We start from the raw sequence: 22,775 nt of genomic DNA, 5'->3' as shown, positions 1-22,775 counted from the left end.
ACTTAAACACAACTTTCAAAGAAGTAGCCGCCATTGGCGCCAAATAGTGGCAGGAGGCGACTACAGGCCTACCACTATCATATCACACATATTTATTATACATATTATTATTTGTTTATTTAGTGAGAGATGGACGCATTTTATTTCGTGAATCATGGTCACTTTCACCAGTCGTGACGTCGCTTCATTTAATGCGACGTTTTGAGTTAAAACAAAGTATACTTGCTGAATTATTTTATATGGAAAAATAAAAGTGGTCCATTTTTTTAAATAAAAACCTACGAACATTGTGTGTGATTTGTGTACATTCAAGCCTAAACAAACTACCCTTTGATTATGCGGTCGTATCAAAAATACACGCTGTATTGCATAATATTCCCGGCACGTGAAAAAGTGCCGCGGCCATCAGGTACTTTAGGCAAAGGCAAAAATAAAATAAAATAGAATAAAATAAAAAATATATATGTATACAATTCAACTATACAATTCAATCCCTGTTTGTGCGTAATTTTTAAAATTCATTATAATTACAACGGTTACTCCGTTATGCGCTAACATTTAAAAAGTATTTTATTGTCAATCCGCATAGGCTAAATTAACTAAGATCACTACCTATTACTTCACTAAGGACGGATTTTCACAAGCCTCGATCTCTCCTACCTTACTATTCAATAAAATGTATACATATAAACATTTCGAATATTGACGATGGTCAAGACAAGTCACATGTTAAACGCTGGCTTATTTTACTTAAATGTTTAACAGGCAAAAACACAGTGTATATAAAAAATAACGCGCTTAATCATCATCAATTAGGTACAACTTATTAGATACTTATTTCCACACAACAATGCAATGCGTGTGTTCTTAAGGTGGGTGCACACGCAACGTGTTTCGAGTCGTATAACATGTCGCACGAATTGCAGGCGCTGTCTTATACGAATGCGCACTTCTGCCCCCACCAAACATTACCCATTCCAGTCGACGTGACGACGATAATCACGTTGCGTATGCAACGACCAGAAAATGGCGATGAGACAAAGTTTAGCAAAAAGGACCCAATGGGTCCTTTCGTGCTAAACCACAGTTCAACATTTTAGTGTTCAACTGTTAGAAAAGTAGAATACATATTTTATAAAAAATTACGATTGATATCTGAGCAGCATTCAGAGTAAGACCATAATACCCTGTGTTAACAAACGGGTCCTAAAAAGTGTATTATTCTTATTTCGTGTACACTGGTGCTACTAAAATTACCAAAATAGCTAAAATGTGTTGTTAACTAAAATTTATAACCGTATACAGCACACTTTTCAATATATTAACACTAGTAATTTTAGTAATTACTCGTAGTAGCACCACTGTACAGCAAATAAGAATAATACATATTTAGAACGCTTTTGTTAACACAGTTTGTTAAGGTCGTACACATAGGGCTACTCAGATAACAATCGTCATGTCAATGTCAAAATGTCAAAGAGGTGCTCGGCCTTTTATTAGATCATTACCGCTCTAAGCCTGACCGCTTTTACCTGTCAGGTGGGCTGACCGGTAGTAACGTCACAATAATTTATTTAATTTAACTAAAGTTGGATTAGTAAATACAATCACATTACTTTTTTTATAAATGAGCTCAAGTCAATTAAAAATGCGATGTTTTATTACTCTATTTTTGGAAAGCCGCTAACATATAGCTCTGGAAAGAGGGTTACATTAAAATACCATTTGACTCCAAGTCCATTAAGGTGCAGTAGGTTCAGCCAGCAGTTTTTGAAAAATGGTAGCGGTATTGCAATACCGTAATAGATTCACGAGCGTAGCGAGTGAATCTATTATAGAATCTTTCGCTTACACGGGACTCAAAACAAGCACTCGAAGAAATATCAAACTTTGCTCTCTTGTACAAATAACTATTAAAAATGGGCATTTTTATTTTTGATGAACGGGCACGCACTATCATTTCGCTCACGATTACGCTCAGTGGGAGTGAGAGAAGGACCTGAACCCACGGGGCCTTAAGTGACTACACGTTCTCTCTCTCGTTGCAATTCAGCAATCTTCGTAGTTTTAAGAAACAGGTGAAAATACTGTCAAAACTGTTAAAGCGGTAACAGAAGGGCGAACAAGACCGTGACCTTAGTCCGGTCCGCGGCCTGTTTGATCGTCTGGATTTCTGGTAGGTGGTCCACCGTACGTCCGTTAAGGAGACTATAAGTGAGAGCGGGGAAGATACATTTGGACCGGACCAAGGTCGCGGTCCGGTATGCTGTGTTGTAGCTTTTAAAATGCGTCCGGAGAACGTGCCATAATTGCGCCAATTTGTTTAAAATGAGCGAGCGATTCGCGAATTCGTCAAGCTACACTATATAGCTACCAGTTAAGTACAGAGGGACTTCACCCTTCAATCAAGGAGTTATGCAAGGATAATCGAAAAGCATCATCCATTTTATTGATAATGATAAGAGTATAAATTTAGATCGTCACCGCATTTATTGACATCGAACCAGCTTGAGTAGACGCAGTTTCAAACTTAGAATATCTTTGTATACGCTTCTTACTGTGTAGTCTGTCTGGTATATTTCCTCAATCTAAAAGCGATTGGAAAATATCAAATGATATTTCGTAGGTACATATGTTTTAACAAACACATTGGTACGAGCTAAGTTCGAACCCGCGACTTTGAAACTATTTGTACGGTCTGTCTCTGAACAATCTGAACAATTTCATGCGTTTGATGGAATTTGAGATTCTTTAGGTTAGAAATCGCATAAAAGATGACGTGAACATTTTGTGTACTGACTTCGTTAAATATATTTTATTTGTAGTAATTTAGAATTTTACATTTAAGAAGAACAGCCTGTTACGAGCCCAAATGCAAAAGAGTTCGTCTAGTCACTTGCAAAGCGACGACTTTTTTTTAAATCTTAGATTACCGCTGCAGTGTTAATATTTCAAAAATATATTTAGCATTGGTGACAATGTTGACAAACGTAGTTTTTTTATATATATTAATATCGAGCCGATATTTTACATAGCAAGAGAATTAGTCATTCCTTTTTTCACGAATCACAAGCAAAAAAGTTCGTTTCACACTAATCGGTGCAAAATTGTTCGTCAAGCAATTAGCACTTTTAGAATAAATTTAAAAATAAATCTGTTTGAAAATAGAATTGTTTGATATTCTGAAAATGTCACTTTGGCTATAAAAAGACAATTTTTCTCAATTTCGTATTATTTATCAAGTTTTCATTTTCAATATGGGTCGCGATAAACCAATTTCGTAAGACGTTCGAGAAATTATAATTTCAAACAGTAAATCAGGAAAATCTGTGCATAAAATAGCTCAAGACCTTCATTTACCAAGATTTACTATACATTCTATTATCCAGCATTATAAGAAAACTGGACGTATATCAAGCTTGAAGAAAACTGGTCGCCCACGCATCACTACACCAGCCGAAAACCGAGTTTTAAAAAAGATCATTAAGCAAAATCGACGTGCTCGGGCAGAACTCACCGTGCGATGGCGAGAAATGATCAATAAAGATGTGTCTGTCGATATATGCAAACGAGTCATGAAAAGAATGGGATACGGATTCTATACGGCGAAAGAAAAACCTTTACTTACTAAACTTCAGAAAAAGAAGAGGCGAATATTCGCTTTAGCTCGTCGAAACTGGACTGTTGATCAGTGGCGATCCATAATATGGAGCGATGAATCGAAGTTTGAAGTGGCTGTTGGCGATAAACGCAAAAAAATTGTTCGCAATTAGGCAGTCTTTATGAAAGGTCATAAAGACTGCCTAAAGAGAAAAGTCAAGTTTCCTGCCTCACTCATGATCTGGGGGTGTATGTCAGCTCAAGGTGTGGGTAGGCTGCAGTTTATTGAGGGCACTGTGAATGCTCCTAAGTACCAAGAAATCTTAAAGACCAGCTTATTGCCTTCAATTCCCAGTTTACAATATGAGATTAAGTATGTTTTCCAGCAAGCACGAAGGCTTGGTTAAAGAACCACAGTATCCCTACACTGGAGAATTGGCCACCTAGCAGCCCAGATTTGTCTCCGATCGAGACGTTGTGGTGGAAGATGAAAAAGAAACTGCGTAAGGATCCCGCAAAGTCGAAGGAAGATTTAAAGAACAACGAATTATTTTGCTTCGACAGCTTAAGTACATAAATATGTTTTTTACAGCAAATAAACATAATATTTATTGCTGTCCATATATGAATAAAAATATATTATTTTTATATTATTTAATAGTGTTTGTTTATTGCTTTAATTATTTACTGAAGTCTATATTTCTAGTCTAAAAATCTATCCACTATAAAAATCTTAATTGTCGAACTCTTTTGCATTTGGGATCGTAGGTTACGTAAGTAATAGTCCATTTATATTATTTAATATTTTATAAGAGAATAAAAGCCACACGTTCCAGACGTGTTCAATTTATTCACAATGGCCTGAAGTAAAATGGCCACCAATTTTTGGCACTAATGAATGACCTTTACATCGACCTGGATCAACAACCTTAACACTACTTTTACGCTGTCGAGTGTAATGGCTTATATTTGCATGGTCTGTTAGGCCTGGTGTAAACTCGGACCTAAGTGTAGGAATACCTACTCGTCTGTTAGTTAACGAACTTAAGTAGATATGCGAGCTGGCGCAGCTAATTTCACGGTTACGATCTCTCCTGGGGCTTCAAAAAGCTAGCTTCAGAAATAGCCGCGTAGATGTCTGGATTGTCTTTGAGATTCATAGAGTTTTAGGTGTTTCGATACACTCAGGAGTATAACACATAGCACGGAGTTTCCGCACGGCACGGCGTCGTGTACAACACCACGCGGTTTGCCTACATTGTAGGAAAAAGGCACTTGACCAGAGCCCTGTGATGCCCGCCTAAAGTAGAACTGATCATAAAACCTGATTTGAGTGCTATCTCATGGTGTACTTCACGTCATTAAACGTAGACTTCACCCCGTTTCGAGTTTGATTTTCTGGTGAATTCCGGCGGCGTGCCGGTGCTGGCCGCGCTGTGCTCGCTGTCGCGATCCGATCCCGGCAGTTCCGTGACTGTGGCCCGTGGCGGCGGCGGCGTCGCACCGGATCCCGCTGAGCCCGTTATACGCTCGGTCCTAGGCGTCGACGGGGTCGATCCCACTAGTGAAAGTTGTGTTACTCCCATAGGAGACAGGGCGACGGGCCCCGCGGTCAACATCGGCGCTAGGCCCGACGGAGATAATACTGCTTGTGCTAATGCTGTAGTCCCCGGCTGGCCGGCGTGTAACGTGTTATTCACCGAACCGCTATCCAGCTCTTGTATAGGAGACAGCACTAAAGCGCCGAGGACAGGCACCTCGTTCTGGTAGCCCTGGTGGGCCATAATGACGCCCATGTTCTGCATCCCCATAGCGAGACGGTTCTCGCGGTCGATGATCTCCTTGGTCACGTCTGGAGTGGGGATCCGCGGCCGGTTGCGGAGCGTGATTGGCACTGCTGTACCGTTGCTTTTCTGTCCACCTAAAAACATCAATTTAAATTAAATACTCAATAGTAAAGCAGCTCCGAGACAGCTATGTATACTTCGTGTTGCTGAAGTCACGAAGTACTAGTAGGTATTTTTTTCCGATTTACACACCGAAAACTAACGCCTAAGCTAATCTAACGCCGCATTTAAGGCGGCATGTAACTCGACTAACCATGTCTAGAGTTCTGTCGATGTTGTCCGCGGCCGCTCTTCCTGCCGACGAGCCTCTCGTAAAGCGACATCTTGTGCGGCGGCGCGGGCACGGGCTGGCCGGCCTCGGGGCTTGAGTATACCACGGAGTTGTGCCGGTTGCGGCCGAACAGTCCGCCCGACGAGTACGCTGTGGACGCGGACCTCACCGACCCCATGCGCGAGATCTGACGCTGGAACCAATTCTTTCTTCGTTCCACTAACGGTGTGTCCACGCTTTCCTGTAATGTTTTCCATTTATTTGTGTGGTCCGATTTGAGTAATTCTCTTTTGTTTGAAAGGAGTTACTTCCAAGGTGGTATATTAATTTTGGTTCTGATCAGATGATGGGATCCATGAGAAATTGAGTGAACTCCTCAATTTTTAAAGCCACGTTTATTGTGATTTGACTGTATTCTTAAGCAACTCAAGCATTTCCTCTCGGAAACTACTAATTTGATGAAGTGCAACCGTAGCATTACCACGAGTTTGACTCTATATATATTCGCTGACGTGTTCGTAACTTACTTTCTATATATCACGCTCGCACTAATAGGATGCTAGTACGAGCGAGTAGAAAGTAAGTTACGCTAGCGAATTAGTGTCAAACTTGTGATAAGGCTACTTACTGATATGTGGAAGTTCCCTCTTATAATTGGGTGTATTATGATTTTTGATGTATGCAGTATTGAAAATGAGGTTAGGGGTTGATGGGTTGGGGCTTGACGAGGCAGCGTTTGGGAGGTTGGCGAGGTGGAAGGAGGTTGAGGGGGCGGTGAGTTAATGGGTCGAAGACTGAGGGGTTGGGAGTTCAGGGATCGGGGTTAGGAGTGGAGCGGTCGGGGGTTAGAAGTTGAGGGATTGGGGGTTAGGTTTAGGAGTTGAAGGGTCGGAGAATGGTGGTTGAAGGTTAGGTGGTTCAGGGTCGAGGCGTTCAGTGATCAGGGGTGGATGTGCTGTGAGACTGAGTGATCGGAGGGTTGAGGGATTGCGTCAGTGGCGGGGCGGAGGCTAGATTTAGAGTAGTGGCAGGAATGATTTTCCAGACGGACTCGAGGAAAATCCTGATAATTTATTAAAGTTAATGAATTTAGTGTTAAACACTTGGAGGGCTTAGAAACTGGAGACGCATTGTCTGTAATTTTCTGTACAAAACAGTCTGTCGATTTTTGCAGGGGTAACGCACAGATAGCCATGTCATATAAACGTCAGTCCATACAATACATATGACCATTAGCCGAGACTTTCGACAGAAGGGGTAAGCTCTTAAAGGCGACTCCGGTTGTTAAATCCTCCAAGGTTATGTTTTTCATTCATGCGTCACGCGTCACTTATAAGCTTTTAACATTGCCTTAAAACTAAATATCGAAAAATAAACACTTTTTACATAAAAAAGTAAGTAAACCAGTTTCAACAGGGATAAAATGAAATAGTTATTATCCTTTTTTTAACTACTTATATGCGTTACTAACTGATACATTTGAAATCGGTGCCAAGCCCAAGAGTTAAAAAACCCTGAAACGGTCCTTGAATCGTTTTATATTTTGAAATGAAAGGGTTTGGAAATAACTCAGTCTCAATTCCACACGTGCGTGCTATGGACTTTTTGAAGTCGGTTTACTATTTTTGTATTTTTTTTTATTATATGTAGGTTTTTTCCCCACAATTTAGTTGTAGGCTACGACAAAAGGTACAAGTAACTCATAAAAATAAGAAATACATTTGTTCACTTACGTAATCAGCGTAAGTCTCATCGTGGCTTTTTCTTGGGGCCTGCACGTTGGCGTACACGGCGTCTTCAGCCTTCACCTGAAACAAGTACATAACTAATTTCACTAAGGTCTTAGAAGAGTACTTACGTTGAGAAAGAGAAAAAAAAACATAATTTCGAATTCGCTTTCTGGTACTATTGTATGCTCTGTAGAGTTCATTAACAGGATATTCCAAAATAGTCCGCATTGTAAACTAAACTCGCATACGAGTTCGCACGCTGTCTAAATGAGACCTTATCCACATTCACTTGCCAGGACAGACTACACTCTAAACGATTTGTAATCTAATGAACAGTCCCACTGATGCATTCACACATTTATGTTTTAAAATACATACAACAATAGATCAGATTAGGTGACAAACGAAACAAAGGTGAACAGCATATTATTTTTAAAACATATCGGCGTGCAAACAAAAGAAACAACAATGACGTTTGTGAAAACTCTTATTTATTTGTAAATAGATCAGGCTATATGTATTAATGGCGCAGTTCAATCAATGCATTAGTCTCGAGCCGTGGGATCGAGAGCACGTTAGTCCATAATCCAAATATCTACAATGAGTGCTCGAACAGTGTTACTTATGTTTTTCATTTTGTTCGCTAGTGGATTAACATTTCCTATGAAAAGAATCAAACAGAGAGTAAGTATAATATATTTATCTAAACTGCACAGTTTTCAAAACCTCAAGGTTAACTTAGTTCCATAGCCAACTAGGAACCCTTGTGGGTTATCGTCCGTTTTCGATAAAAATTGGGTGGATAAATAGTTCCCTTTTCTATGCAACATGTGCACAATTTCACCGTAGGACATACCTACAAAATCTTCCTCTGAATTACGGAAACATATGGTATTTTCGAAACCCAGCGAAAAACAACTTAGATCCATTTTTTGGGATACATTAAAATTTCCTATTTATTCCGTCTAGAATGAAGAGCTCTAACTTTAATCTAACCAAATTTAATCCCAACCTCACCAATAAAAAATAAATAATAAATAATAATCGGCTATCATAGTTTCAACATGTCCGTCTGTCTGTCCATGCGGCGGCTTAGCTCAGTGACCGTTATTACTCGAAAACTGCAAATTGGCTTATGTCTACTTATCAATCACGCCGACATGATGGAAGTAAAGCTTAAAAACTAACTTTTTCGGTTAAGCCGTTTATGACTTCTCGCAAAAAGTAATTCCTTTGTAAAAGGACATATGTGCTATGAATACCATACTCCTTTTTGCTTAAAATGTATCCACAGTATCTAGTCAATATGTATATTGCGACACACAGGCAATTAAGGAACCTTACATTGAGCATAGCCCGACATCCTCTAGATCGCTTTTTTAAAACATTTCTCTTTTTAATGCATCATTTTGTTTATAGCACGCTAACGATCGGCCAGTTGCCTCCGTCCCAGAATCTAACTCCAGCACTGTCACCGTCATGGAGGTCAGTGTGTCCAATGAAAAAGAGAAAATCCTCGAACCTGTGGTTAACAATGTAAAGAGATCAGATTCTCTTGGAGATAGACTATTAAACAAAGTCAAAGAAAGATCACTAGTAAAAATAATCAAAAAATCTAAGAGACCTCGATACAAGTTGCGTGATTCAATTTTGGAAAATGATTTGTTCTCAGTTGCGGGACAGGAAGGTAACAATAACACTGTTACATTCCATGATATATTTAATTCAGTGAAGCCGTCCTTGACGTTAAGCAATACAACGGCTACCGGAGAGAACATATTGAACATGGAGAAAAAAAATGAATTAATTAACACATATCTGCCTCTAAAGTCTTTTGCCAATGGCAGTGAAATAGAAATTATTAAAAATACTATTCTACGCTCTAAAGCAATATCAAATATTAAACCAACGAATAATATAAGCGATAAAAGCGTCCAGTCATCAGCGAGAAGAAACTTGAAACACCAGGTGAGGAAATACTTTAGACTCCACAGTTCCATTGCGAAAGAGCTCGATGCCAGATCCTTAATGCCAAAACCAAAATCAGATAACAGTCGGAGTTCAGACAGCGAAGCTACTGCAGCACCAGCACTAAAGATAGACAACGGCGCATACGGTCAAACACAGGCTCCGCGAATGCAATCTATAGTGCTGCGGTGGAACCTGATACTAGTATAAGGAAACAGTATTCATGAAGAATCTTAAACTTAAATACTCCCTCATTTTTATTTAAATATTGTTGACGTTATAGTAGGTCTCATGTACCTACATAATATATTTTTTTTATTGTTGAAATTCAATTACGTATCTCTTAATGCCGCAAAATAGACTGTCAATGTCTTATCATTGTTTTTCCCTTATGCCCTTTATCTGGGGGAGACTGGACCCAGTATTAACAAGGATTTCTTAAATTTGTCTCACAGATAGTGCACTTCAGGTCGGGATCAGTCAGTACCGCTCAAAACGCTGTAGAATCGAAATTTTATGTGCTGTATCACTAGAATTTTGCTATTTTTTTATTGTTGTTATTTCATTCATGTGACAAGACATGTGTGTATTTGATGTATTATAGTCTAGTTTTATTCTTATTGCTGTTTTCTATATAACTTCATAACAAGTATCCATGGGATACAAAAAAAAATGCCGGGTAATGTAAGTCCGGTAAAACAAAATATATTAAAAGTATGATACTTATTGTTTATTATTGCTATAATATATTGCTTAAATAATTTAAGGATTAGTCGAGTTTTGTTGTTCCAATTAAGAGGTTTTGTCTCTTTACATTAATTATACTGCTATTTAGTTCTTAACATTTTTACAACATATTAGGTTTGATATAATTGTTTAACATAATGATAAAATGCGTTTTTAAGGTTTCATAATTTTAATTTGCTATGGGTATATAAATCACACACGCTGACAGATTAGTAAAATAACAAAAGTAGAAAAAGATTGTAAGGAAAATTACGTTTCAACCCTATGTGGGGTTGTCGTTGGATTGGTATTTCAAAAAGCTTACCCTATCTCGCTTAAACATAGAAAAAAGCAATTCGTAAAAGATTACTCTTCTTAGTAAAAACACTTTAATGTGCGGCAAAGATACTCCCATCTACTTGTTATGTACATAATGTTAACTAATAGCTCGCAAACTGTCTAATGTAACGGATGGGTACTTACAGAACCCTACAATGAGCAGCCATTAAAAAAAACAGTTACCCCAGAAAAGTAAGATTATTTCACTTCACGATTAAGGGTAAGAGTTATTTCACTTTTTTTTTTATAAATTCGACATTCTGAAAAAAGTTACTACATTTTTGTCCATAGCATACGGTTATTTCACGGTTTGGACGTGTTACAATCAACATTTTAGGTATTATCAAGTTAAAATAATAATAATAATGCAAACCCTGGTCCCCCTAATAATATTGAATTGTTCTCTTACATTTTGAGATTTTAAGTATGTTTTGACCATCTTAAACCTGACTAGGACCTATATTTTGAATTTTAATTCGTATAATTTGACGCGTAGCAAATTATAATGTAATTCAAAGAAGGAGTAATCAGAACGTATAGGTACAATCTATTAAAGTGTTGAGTTTGCTTTTACATTAAAAGCTAACATTAACAATCGATAGATTTTATGTTAACCATAACACAATACCTATGTAATTAGTAAATGGAACAACTAATGTCTGCAAAATCGATGACGTCTGTGCAAATAAATCTACATTTTTTTATTTGACTTTCTTTCATAATTGTAAAGCTACACGTCCCTTTTGACTTTGAAGAGACCAATCCACAGACCAAATGGCTAGGGAGATTTAACTCCGATAATAAAAGAATGATGAATGCGCTGGATTCACTGATTGTAAAATATGAATAAAGTCTAAGAAAAGTACGTGCTTCATATTTGATTGCTAATGTAGATGGCACTGTACGGTTCCGCACAGTATGCGGTAACCCTGGTCGTCAAAAGATGGCATTTGTCAATTCAGTAACTACAATCGCTATCTACTTATTATGTTGTCAAACTCGGACCAGGATTTTTCTGAGAGTTTACCTCTTATGCAAGCAATTAATCCTTGCCTTAACTCAATTGCCTATAGGAAGATTCTAATAGCTACTAATAACAGCTACTAATACTGGTCAGCAACATAATCATAATCTTAGCCGTTCCTCCTCGTATCACCTAAAGGGCTCTTTCAAATTGTACGATCAGATATCGGATATCGAATGACCCTTAGAGAATGACAGCTGCTAGAGAATGCCCTATGGCATCAAGTCTTTTTATTTCTGCAAGTTTATCTAATAAATAAAGGCAATAAAGTACTTCTGTATTGTACGTATCTGATAACGAATACGACAATGTGAAAATAGTCTGAGTACTAGTAAGGACCAGATGCAAAGCAAATGTAAGCCAATAAAACACAATTTGGACGGTGCGACCACCTAACTCACTCCATCACCATCTACGCAAGCTATCAAACTACAAATACTTTATTTATAACGCCAAGTTACATGGCATGGTGGTTTTCATATCATTAAGTACATATTAAATTTGAATGTTACACATTCAACACATTTCAATTGGTACATTTAATTTAAGTATCTATGCTTTATAGAGGTGACTATATAATAAATAATATTTATATGTTAGAGAGCTCGAGGAACTCGTCTATGGAATAAAATGTGTAATGTATAAGAAGCCACTTGTGTAATCTTAGCGTAAAGGCCACCAGAAGCTGCATCCTTTTTTATTTCGTCCGGCAGTCTGTTGTACACTGACGGGCCGACGACCTTTCGGATTTTCGCAGTTTGTGTGCGGGGGTGACGAGGAGGTGGACGAGCTTGTTGCTGGGCATCTCGCGGGCTGGGTTCGCCACGTTGACGGAACGTACCCAAGTTGTTGTGCGTGAAGAGAGCTACCCGGTAGATAAACTCGCACGGAAGGGATATAAATCTACTTTATACAATCAGTCAATCTTTGTAATATTAAACGAACTAGAATAACTATAAAAGTCTTGACTACAGCTCAAAAATAGGAATTGTGCCGCGAGCGACTCAGTTGTAATGCGCGGTGCGCGCTGACAACTTGCAAGGTGACTACCAAAACTCACTAATTACCACCACAAGTTCATAGCCATAATGAACCATATTTCTACAAAAATATGGTTGATGTTTAATTATTTTTTAGTAATTAGTGAGTTTTCTTTGTCACCTGACGAAATGTAAAATTTTATCTTTTTGAGAAAGACAGATCACAACTTTTATTAATAGCAGAAAAAAATGTGTGTTGCGTAATATTCAAATCTGCGGGCGAGGCATATTTATGGAGAATGGATTACTTTCAATGATGTGTCATTTTCCGAAGTCAAAAATGTACCAAGAGCTTCATCTATATACAGCTGATAATATACTATAGGTATGTCATGTAGGTGTAATTCTTCGAAAAATAAAACTATTTGGCGTTGTATGTATGTATGTTTACCTTATAGTGGTCCGCGGAGCAGGGCGGCTCGTGGCGGCGGTAGTGTTCGGAAGCCACCGTGTAGGGCAGGTCCTTGGGAACCACCTCCTCCCAGTACTGGTCCTTTAACAGTTCCGGGTGCTCTTCGTGCATTTCGTCTACTATCATGTAGGCTGCCTGAAATAAAATGTATTTCTAGATGTGTTGTTACGATACCAGTGTGAGTTGCGTTACATTATTTAATCGATCAAATACCCCAATCTAACGAAATTCGCCTGCAAGTTCTTTCACGGTCTATATGAGCTCAAAAACTAGATTAATTTAAGTACTGAAGAAGGATGTGACAAGACGATTGAGTGTGTATATCGATGATTAACTAAAGGCAAACAAAAACCCTACGTAACGAGCTTCTAGCTAGGCCAATCGCAATCCAACCACTTGTGATGGTTGCATCTGGGCGCATGGCAGTGCCCCTACATCGACCAAACAAAGAGGCAAGTCGTACCATCATTTTCTCGAAGCCATTCAGGCCGTATTTAATCTCCTGTAATTTTGTGCTGACTAAAGCTAGAAACCTGAATTTTGTGTGATATATACGGCATAATATAGATATATTCTCAGTAACATTCTACACCGGGTTTTTTTTAAGTCCCTTAATTTTAAGGGGTGCATTCCTGAGCTTTAATTAAGTAACTTTCTCAAAGAAGGTATTCGAATTAACTCCACTTTGGAGATAAGCAATGTTTTTTTTTTTATACCACATCGATGGCAAACAAGCATACGGCCCGCCTGATGGTAAGCAGTCACCGTAGCCTATGGACGCCTGCAACTCCAGAGGTGTTGATTTATTTGTACCTATCTGAAAAGGCTCCTACGAAAGTGTAAACTTGCCTTAGGGCCTGTTTACGTATTAATTATTATTAGTATTTAGTATGAGTTTATACATTTACTACTAAACGCAAGTACTATCTCGGACGATAGATATTCCAAATGTCATTGATATTTAATATGTCATAGTTTTCAATTGTTTATTGGATTTAAATATAATGACCGTTTTACAACAACGCTATAAATTACATTTATGAGAAATAGATTCTTCTTCATTCAGTCAAAAAATAGTTATTTACGGTACAAGTGCAGAAAATAGGAACTCGTGTCGATTTAAAACACTCCCTTCGGTCGTGTATTAATTTATCACCACTCGTTGCGAATTGCCTATTTGCACGTGTACACATGGGTATTTAAAGTTTCGACATACGCACGAAAAGTGCTCACGCACGCGTCCGGGAAAGTAGCACCATATGTACTATACATATGGTGCTACTTTTCCGCACTAGTTTCCGTACACAGTATTCCATGTGTGGGCGCACCTGCGCCTTATAAAGTTGTAGGCTTCACTCGAGATGTCGACGCCAAGGATTCCGATACCGGCTGTGGCAGTCAGGGGGAGTGCTCTCAAAACGAGGTGACACGACAAACTCAAACTTTTTTGCGGTACGAGTAAACGCGCAAATTTGTCTTGGTAGGGTTAGGGTTAGGGTTAGAAGGTTTTAGAAGAACTGCGTTGCGAGACTTGCATATTTTTACACGTAATGTTTTTGATGGGGTTATATTGTCCGACTGATATATATGCGGTTTAGTTACTAATACTGTGCAGTCTGCATGTCAACGGACTAGAATTAGTCTCACTAGAGCCCATGTTAATAACATCAAATACATATGTGACTGCGGCTGGCAAAACGTCCCACTTTATCTCTTGCCATAAGTCTTGTCTCTTGTCAAGTTATTCGTATAAAGATACAAGCAAATCTCGTCTTTATGACAAGCGACAAAGTGGGACGATTTGCCGGCCGCAGTCACATATTGTTATGCCGCACAAGAGGTTTGTCATTATAGAATTTTATTTTAGGCAATCAAAACTTTTATTGACCAATCACAACTTTTTTTGAATAGCGGGTAATGGTGTGTTATTGGGTAATATACAGCTGCGAGCGGGGTTTGTTTATGGAGAAAGGATAACTTTATATATACGTGTACTCATATTAGTCATATGGTCGGTTTCCCGAAATCAAAAATGTACTGAGAGCTTCGTCTACATATACAGGGCGTTTTTGTTATCACTGACCAAACACTGAGGGGTGAAAATATAGGTTATACTGAACAACTTATACTATTATGGGCCAACCCTGATATCGATAAGAAACCCAGTTGTTCTCTAGAAAACATCGACTCTGATTTCACCAAAATGTATGAGACAGCAAAAAACATTTTCGCGATTTCGGGGTTGACCCCATAGTAAAAGTTATTCAGTATGGCCTACATATTCACCCCTCAGAGTTTGGTCAGTGATAACAAAAGCACCCTGAATTCCGTCGCTGCTGCATGTTTATTGCAATACCAAAAACACCGTAAATACAAGAGTTTACACGCCAAGGGAACATGGTGTTTGGACGCGATCACCTTTTTATATATTTTATGTTTACCTTTATGTGTCTGTCTATCAACCAATTGAGTTCAATATCGTCGTCGTCTTCGCCAAACGGATTTATGAGGACCTCGGCCACTTTCAGCCATCCCACGTAAAAACAAAACTGTAAAATTAAACAATAAGCATTTACTCAATTCAAAGTAATTAAAATAAAGTGGTAATAAACAAAAATATTCAGTTAACAAGCTGCGCGATTACGTGATTTTCTATATTTAGGTCAGTGTTGGTATTAGGTTCTCAAGTATTTTGAGTCTAAAGAAGAACGCGACTCAGCGCTTTAAAACTTCTGAGACTTAAGTTTATCGAGTATTTTAAAAAAGCGCAATTTAAAAGGACTCGAGCCTTCGGATAAAGACTTCATCGATAATTTTGTAGGTTTAAATAGGCATTATTGAATGATGTGCACCGAACCCATGAATTGCATACATGTTTTAGGAAATCGGATTTAAACTGTCGGGAGACATAATAACATTAAAATAATTTTACGGATTACACTCACGTAGACTCCTAGACCACATACGGAATGTGAAGAAGATGGACTGCAGCAAATCCGCAGTGGCAGAGCACGCCCGCCCTGGATACAGGCAAGTCGCACTATCTTCGATTTGACAAGGCGAGATTACTGGTACGAGTAAAATGTTACGTACCACGTAAAATACGTGAAGCGATCGAGATTGGGCGGTGCCCTAATTTCAATCGAGACAGCGGCTGGGCTGTGCCGCCAGCATGGAAGCCTGTGATCCTTAAGCAGAAAGCCAGTGAGTGTGGTGACAGTATGGTGGACATAGTGAGTTCGTGCTGTTTGTCGCTACAAGTGTTAGGTGATCCAAACCCAAACACCACACCACTATGCCCGCCTACTACGACAGCGCAAGATCTCCCCCAACCGGTTCTCCAACGCGCGCGCAGCGTGCGACGCGGCGCGGAGCAGTACGCGATTCACGGCCGTCGTGAACGCTGCTCGCACTGTTACTGCTTGAGAAAAGAGACCTAAGCTCTCCGAAACATGTCACGCGAGTGACTAAAAATACTTGAGTGTAATCCGTAGAATTATTTTAATGTTTTAGGAAACTTTTGCACGGTCGAGGAAATTGACTCTTTAGAAGTTTCCGGTTCATTTTACATTGGACAGCTCTTAACATAAATAAGTATGTACAACCAAATTTACTTGAACCGCAAATTGCTAAAGAATCAATCAATTCTCGACCGTAATACATAAATCAAGAGTTCTCTGTAAAATACTCAAGTCTTTACTAAAGCTCGGGTTTCTATAAGAACTCAAGTTTCGACTTAATGACTAGAAAACTGTGGGTACTTATAGTACCTGTAGCGCCGTGAAGAGCGGGAAGTACACGTCGGGGTGGTACTGCGAGGTGCTCCCGTGCGCCGGCGGCACTAGCTGCCGGCCCATCAGCGCCGCCACGAAATACGTGTACAGCGCCAGCGTCACCACCTGTCACACATATTATAATTGTCATACTAAGTAACCAATATTTAAACCTTTGAACGTACACCTGTCGTGTGCGGCGCGTCATCGTGAACCTTGTCAGAATGCACGAAGGTTGATAATGGGCTGTAGCCGCGCGCGTCAGTCTTTGGCGGTCAAAGATGGCATTAGTTGTATCCCATTTCAATCTTTTACATTTTTATACGTAATGGGATTATCGATTTGACATGAGTGCATTATGAACGTTTCATGTAAGTAATAAGGAGCTTGATCACTTCATTACCTACGAGTACCTGGCTCATAATAGATACATTTAAATGAACTTAGAATCTTATTAGATTGATTATCGAGTCGTACTCGTATTATATGAAGCTTGTAAGAATTGGAACAAATTGAGAATACATAAAATTTGGTCAGACAATCAAGTCCCTCGCCAATTAATTGTTTAATCAGTGATATTGGTCATAGAAACTGGCTCAACATTACTGAGCGACACCAAATGGTTTTCTGTAAGGTGAGGTTCAGTCTTCATCATCGTTCAGCATTGGCTGCTCCAAATATGAACAATATGTCATTTTCTATACCCCGCCACTTCTACTGCCTTGCCTTCAAACTCGAACATCGCCGTGAGAATGGTCAATGTAGTAGATGACATTAAATATTATTTTGTTATTTGCGTATGAAATTTGCCAACGTACTGCTAATTAATATCATCTTATACCATAAATTGGACTTGTCTGACTACAGTTACTGACACAAAAATTGTAAAAAGGGCCGTGAGGAATGCGATGTTGTTCGTCTTGAATATTTATTAGTCTCTAGTATTACCTAGTATTACATTGAAAACTTAGTCTATTCTGCTGGCGAATACTGCGCACCAGTCTGGCTCAATAGTGCTCACACAGAGAAAGTTGATGTGCAACTGCGTAATACTATGAGATGTATATCAGGTACGGTCAAATCCACACCCATACAATGGCTCCCAGCCCTAAGCCACATCCCTCCACCTCATCTTAGACGACAGCTGGCACTGGTAAAAGAAGCGAACAAAATTCACAGCGACCCGAACCTGCCGATCCGCCAGGAATTCCTTAATCCTCCACAGCATCGTCTGAAGTCTCGACACCCGCCCTATCAAACCGCTCAAAACCTGACGCAAGGCGGATTCAATATACAAGACGCTTGGAAAGATGAGTGGAAATCCAACCTGCCAAAGCCCAGCCTAAATACCTACGACCCTACCAAAAAGCCGTATGGCTTTTCAGCATCTAGGAAGGAATGGTGCCAATTAAACAGACTCCGCTCCGAACATGGACGCTGTGCGGACTACTTGTTTAAGTGTGGTTGGCGAGACTCACCAGCGTGCGACTGCGGGGCCCCAGTGCAGACTATACACCACATTATACATAATTGCCCGATACGGAAATTTGTTGGAGAGGCCCTAGATCTTCACTCACCTAATGCAAACGCTGCCCAATGGGTGAAGAACTTAGATATTGTATTATAATTCATAATTAAGCGACTCTGTAAATGCCATACGAATAAATAAATAAAAACATTGAAAACATTCATAACAAACCATACGTGGATCTTATATATTTGCAATGTCAGTTAACAGTGTGGACAATGTTAGGCAAACACAACAAACCGTTCATAAGCAGTAACACTTTAAAGGTATTACTGGAAAATGGTCTTCAACCAATCAATTTTAGCACCGCAACTTAACAATGTGGTTCGTAGTAAAATCATAAAACGTGACTTTACGTGCCACGTAACATTACGGAAACGAACGGGATTACGACGCCAAAATATGTATACAATTTAGGACCGTAATCCACACACATAAAAGTCAAAATGCCGTAATGTTTTTAACTGCGAGCGTCACGAAATACTGCAAATTCACGGTTATAATCGCTTCATATCATCGTAACTAATGTGCTAACATACTTTAATCAAAGCAGGGTTGCATTTCCATTGCGCAACAATCGTAACGCAGCGCTGGTTTACTACAACGCCTACAACCCTACCATCCTTAATGCAACAGCTTGCCATGCGCGTGCATGCGCTAGTTGTTATATTTGAAATTATATTTCAGATCTCACATAGTCAAGCACGCAACGCACGCAAGCACTTATAAATTATAAATTACAAATCGACAAGCAACCGTGTTGGGTGATCATAATTTTTTTATCTAGTTACTTTTGAAACTTGCGTTAGTTGCGTTCTATACTTGCATGTAATTCAACTTTTGTAGACTTTAATTTCCAAGCGCAAGGGTTATTTACTATTATTTATTATGCCATTTATTATATTATTTATTATGCCAATACATTACAGCCGCGAATCATTATATACGCATCATTAAACGGTTATGTGATCTGTGTGTTGTGTTATGTTGAGGACGTCGATCGTCTGAAAGCTAAGGAAACATCAGCCCAGTGAAGCACATAATGATGATAATCTTTATAGATTACCTGCGCATAGATCGGAATTGACTAGCGGAGGTGATTGGTACTTGTATATGGAATCTTTAAGGTTTATGGAAACGTTGCTTACTTTAAAAAGATGAGATCTTCTGCAACGTGCCGTGTCCGAAACGATCACTTTTCGTCAATACACGATCAACTCAGTTAACAAACTAGGGGATCCTTGCCTTTACCTCTTTATTACAATCAATAAATCTTTAGATCATTCAAAGTATTGTATTTGTAACTGCGCATAATAATTTGTTTTTACAAACAGATATTCGTTATTACTTGTATGTTTCACTACTGGGCAGAAAACGTTTTCTGTTAAACTATGCCCTTGAAATGTTGTATTAAACTTGGCTGAATGCGTGCAGTAAGAAATTCGTTCAACATTATTAGTAATATGAGATCGTTCCACTGATATAATTATTGACGTTATTCGAAGTAAATGTGGAATGTTTTACGTTTTAAGAAACAAATATCTATCATCGCAGAACATAAGTTATATCTTCACGGCGCATAACCGTCAAGGTTTTCAACCATTGTCGTATTAATTAGCCTTAGGAATCATAAATTAAAAAAATCAGACAATAATAGATTTTATGCCAATGTCTTAAACCAGGGACTGCATAACCGAAAAACAACGATACCTTTATATAACGGTATGACGTCATACCGGTTTAATCCGAACCATTTAGGTAGCCGAATAAATTTATTTCACTACCGTAAAATAACGGTACCGTTATTTTTTTCGGGTACCTTAACCGCTTTCATAAAGGTACCCTATCAGCTTAGGCGTCATTGCCAAGCCGCCCGCCCCTCGTGCCAACTTGGTTCCTATTGGATAAAGCTATTGGCTAAAGCTTGGTTCCTATAGGTAAGTGTAAGCCCGTAAGCCCTTTTGAGTTTATTTAATACTATCAGTTTGGCTGTTTTAAAACGGCAGTGATACCTTTATATCGGAGGCGCGCGGCCTAAACGGTATAATGTATCGGTATCGTAATTTTATACCGCTAACATACCGTTATACCGTAGCCGAAATCAGTCCCTGTCTTAAACTACGTCGGATGTCATAAGTACTAACCTGTGTATACACAAGTGGCACGCACACCGTGTCGTACCCGATCAAGGCCCCGAGCCTCCTCCTGATGTCTGACAGCTCCACCAACAACGTTTGGACTATGTGGTCACTGGTGATGAGCCCTTCTTTTCTTGCTCTGTTTATTATATTAGTTGCCCACACTAAGGGCATCCAGTATTTGGACATTGGACTCTTTCCGTCCATTTTTTCGAACACCTTTCTTTCGCTTTCTAACATGAGACCTGAAGAAAAAGAAAATATGATGTTAAAATAGTATGTTACGTCTGCTTAGGTTAAAAACGTCTATATTATCGTCAAGCTCAATAATTATCTAAACTGCATGAGATATTCTGACTATCTCTCTATCTTTCTGAGTACCAGAGAAGGAATGTGATGACGACCGGTCTGGCCTAGTGGGTAGTGACCCTGCCTATAAAGCCGATGGTCCCGGGTTCAAATTCTGGTAAGGGCATTTATTTGTGTGATTAACACGGTTATTTGTTCCTGAGTCATGGGTGTTTTCTATGTATTTAAGTATTTTATAAATATTCATAACTCGTCATATATATCGTTGTCTAAGAACCCACAACACAAGACTTATAGAGCTTACTGTGGGACTTAGTAAATTTGTGTAATAATGTCCTATAATATTTATTTATTTAATAAATATTATAGGATAATTATATTTATAGTGGACAGAAAGGAAAACAGCTTCGATAACATTAATAATGCACTATCCACCATAGTTGACTGTTTTAAGGCAAATGACTTACTTTTGAACGACAATAAAACCATGTACATCAAATTTACCTGCAGCTTTACTTTACAGCAAGATTGAAATAAAAGGTGATACGCTGGAATATGGAGATCGAACGGTTTCCCTTGGAGTCACTTTAGAGTCAAAACTGCAGTGACATGCGCATATAGCCACTCTAGCCGGCAAGCTTACTTCTGCTGCCTATGCATTGAGGCGAATCAGACAGCTAACAAACGTGGAGACTGCCAGGCTGGTATACTTAAGCTACTTCCACAGTGTTATGTCGTATGGGATTCTGTTGTGGGGAAAAGCGGTAGACATTCAGACTATTTTTGTGCTGCAAAAATGAGCTATACGGTCCATATATGAGTATCCCTAAGAGAGAAATTCAAAGAAGCAAATATCCTTACGGTTGCATCTCAATACGTACTTGAAAATCTTATATATGTTGGGAAAAACATCCACGAATACAAGCTAAATTGTGATATTCATAATTATAACACTAGAAATAAACATAAGCTTGCTGTGTCCGGCCACCGCCTCCGTAAGGTTAGTACGTCTTTCGTCGGAAACTGGACACGTTTTTGTAATAAAGTCCCCTCTGATATAGTGAATTTACCAAGTTTACGTCACATATTAAGCGCTCCTTGTTAAGTAAGGCGTACTATACTGTAAATGATTTTATAGACGATAGAGATGCCTTTAAGCCGGTAGCTTAATTTAGATAGGATGATAACAGTTAAATAAATATTGTTTTCTGTTCATTGTGAATTAAGCATGCTAGTGTCCAGTAGAATTGACACATGAGAACATCATGTTCTCGCTTTATTATATTGTTTAATTGTGTATGTATGTTTATTATATTGTTTAACTAAGTTTTATTTTTATTTAGTGTTTATTTTGATTGTGCATACCTATATTTTTAATGATTCTGACACTTAGAGACCTTTACATCTCTAAGTAAATTTAAGATAGTAATTTTGTTTAGCTATACTGTCTTTTATATAACATACAAGCACAAAATGTTGTGTCTCACAGCTACACGTTATTACTATTTAAATATTAATATACCCCGTTAGCTTGAACATGTCATGCTCGCTTAAAAGTCTTTGCTTACGGTGGCGTCGTTGATCGGGTCGCCACTTTCCCGAATGAAGGTTTAGGGAGGCGATGGCTGAGATACGCGTCATACTCGTGGAGACTGGTCCGTTTAAGCTAACTTTATTTTTAAGTACAATTACAGTGAGACACCTCATTCGGTTCTCGTATGTTTCTTTTATCCTAATGAATGTTTTTATTATACGGAATTTTGACTCTTAGAGACTCTATACATCTCTAAGGAAGGAGCCTATTTGCTGAATAAATGTTGAAGTTGAATGTGCACCCTGTATTTTAGGGAAGATCAATCTCTCTTGTCTTATTAGCACTTGCTGCCTTATTGGAACATAAAATACAACAACTTACCTGAGTCTACAACGTGCTGCCACGTGGGAAACCGCCGCTTCACCCTAAGCGACACCCTCTGCAGTGTGATTACGTACGCTAAGATGGCGTATCGAACGATGTTCCTCCTCATCAGTCGGCCGGTTTCATCCTGGAATTTAACGATATGTTGTATC

At 38.8% G+C, this 22,775-nt stretch overlaps 2 protein-coding genes across 4 annotated transcripts in view; one reads left to right on the top strand and one right to left on the bottom strand.

The window, feature by feature from the left end:
- Positions 1 to 446: 446 nt before the first annotated feature.
- Positions 447 to 22,775, bottom strand: part of LOC133528232 (bestrophin-4) — an 88,697-nt gene continuing 66,368 nt past the window's right edge. For both annotated transcript variants that reach the window (XM_061865554.1, XM_061865636.1), the window contains 8 exons: positions 22,621 to 22,750; positions 20,403 to 20,641; positions 16,728 to 16,856; positions 15,399 to 15,506; positions 12,937 to 13,092; positions 7,452 to 7,526; positions 5,701 to 5,959; positions 447 to 5,521 (listed from right to left, as the gene is read on the bottom strand). In XM_061865554.1, coding sequence (XP_061721538.1) covers positions 4,962 to 5,521; positions 5,701 to 5,959; positions 7,452 to 7,526; positions 12,937 to 13,092; positions 15,399 to 15,506; positions 16,728 to 16,856; positions 20,403 to 20,641; positions 22,621 to 22,750 — 1,656 coding nt within the window. In that variant the 3' untranslated portion in view covers positions 447 to 4,961. The remainder of the gene's footprint in view (positions 5,522 to 5,700; positions 5,960 to 7,451; positions 7,527 to 12,936; positions 13,093 to 15,398; positions 15,507 to 16,727; positions 16,857 to 20,402; positions 20,642 to 22,620; positions 22,751 to 22,775) is intronic.
- Positions 7,548 to 11,190, top strand: LOC133528685 (uncharacterized). Of its 2 annotated transcripts, XM_061866249.1 has the most exons (3): positions 7,548 to 8,132; positions 8,868 to 9,416; positions 9,872 to 11,190. In XM_061866249.1, the coding sequence occupies exons 1-3, from the start codon at positions 8,049 to 8,051 to the stop codon at positions 9,947 to 9,949; spliced, it is 711 nt and encodes a 236-aa protein (XP_061722233.1). In that variant the 5' UTR covers positions 7,548 to 8,048; the 3' UTR covers positions 9,950 to 11,190. The 2 variants fall into 2 exon arrangements, with proteins under 2 accessions (XP_061722233.1, XP_061722169.1); XM_061866185.1 differs by having other exon boundaries at positions 7,551 to 8,132; positions 8,868 to 11,190.

Source organism: Cydia pomonella, chromosome 1, assembly GCF_033807575.1.
Source record: "Cydia pomonella isolate Wapato2018A chromosome 1, ilCydPomo1, whole genome shotgun sequence".
NCBI lineage: Eukaryota > Metazoa > Arthropoda > Insecta > Lepidoptera > Tortricidae > Cydia > Cydia pomonella.
Note: the sequence above shows the minus strand (reverse complement) of the source record. Positions and strands in the feature narration are given on the sequence as shown.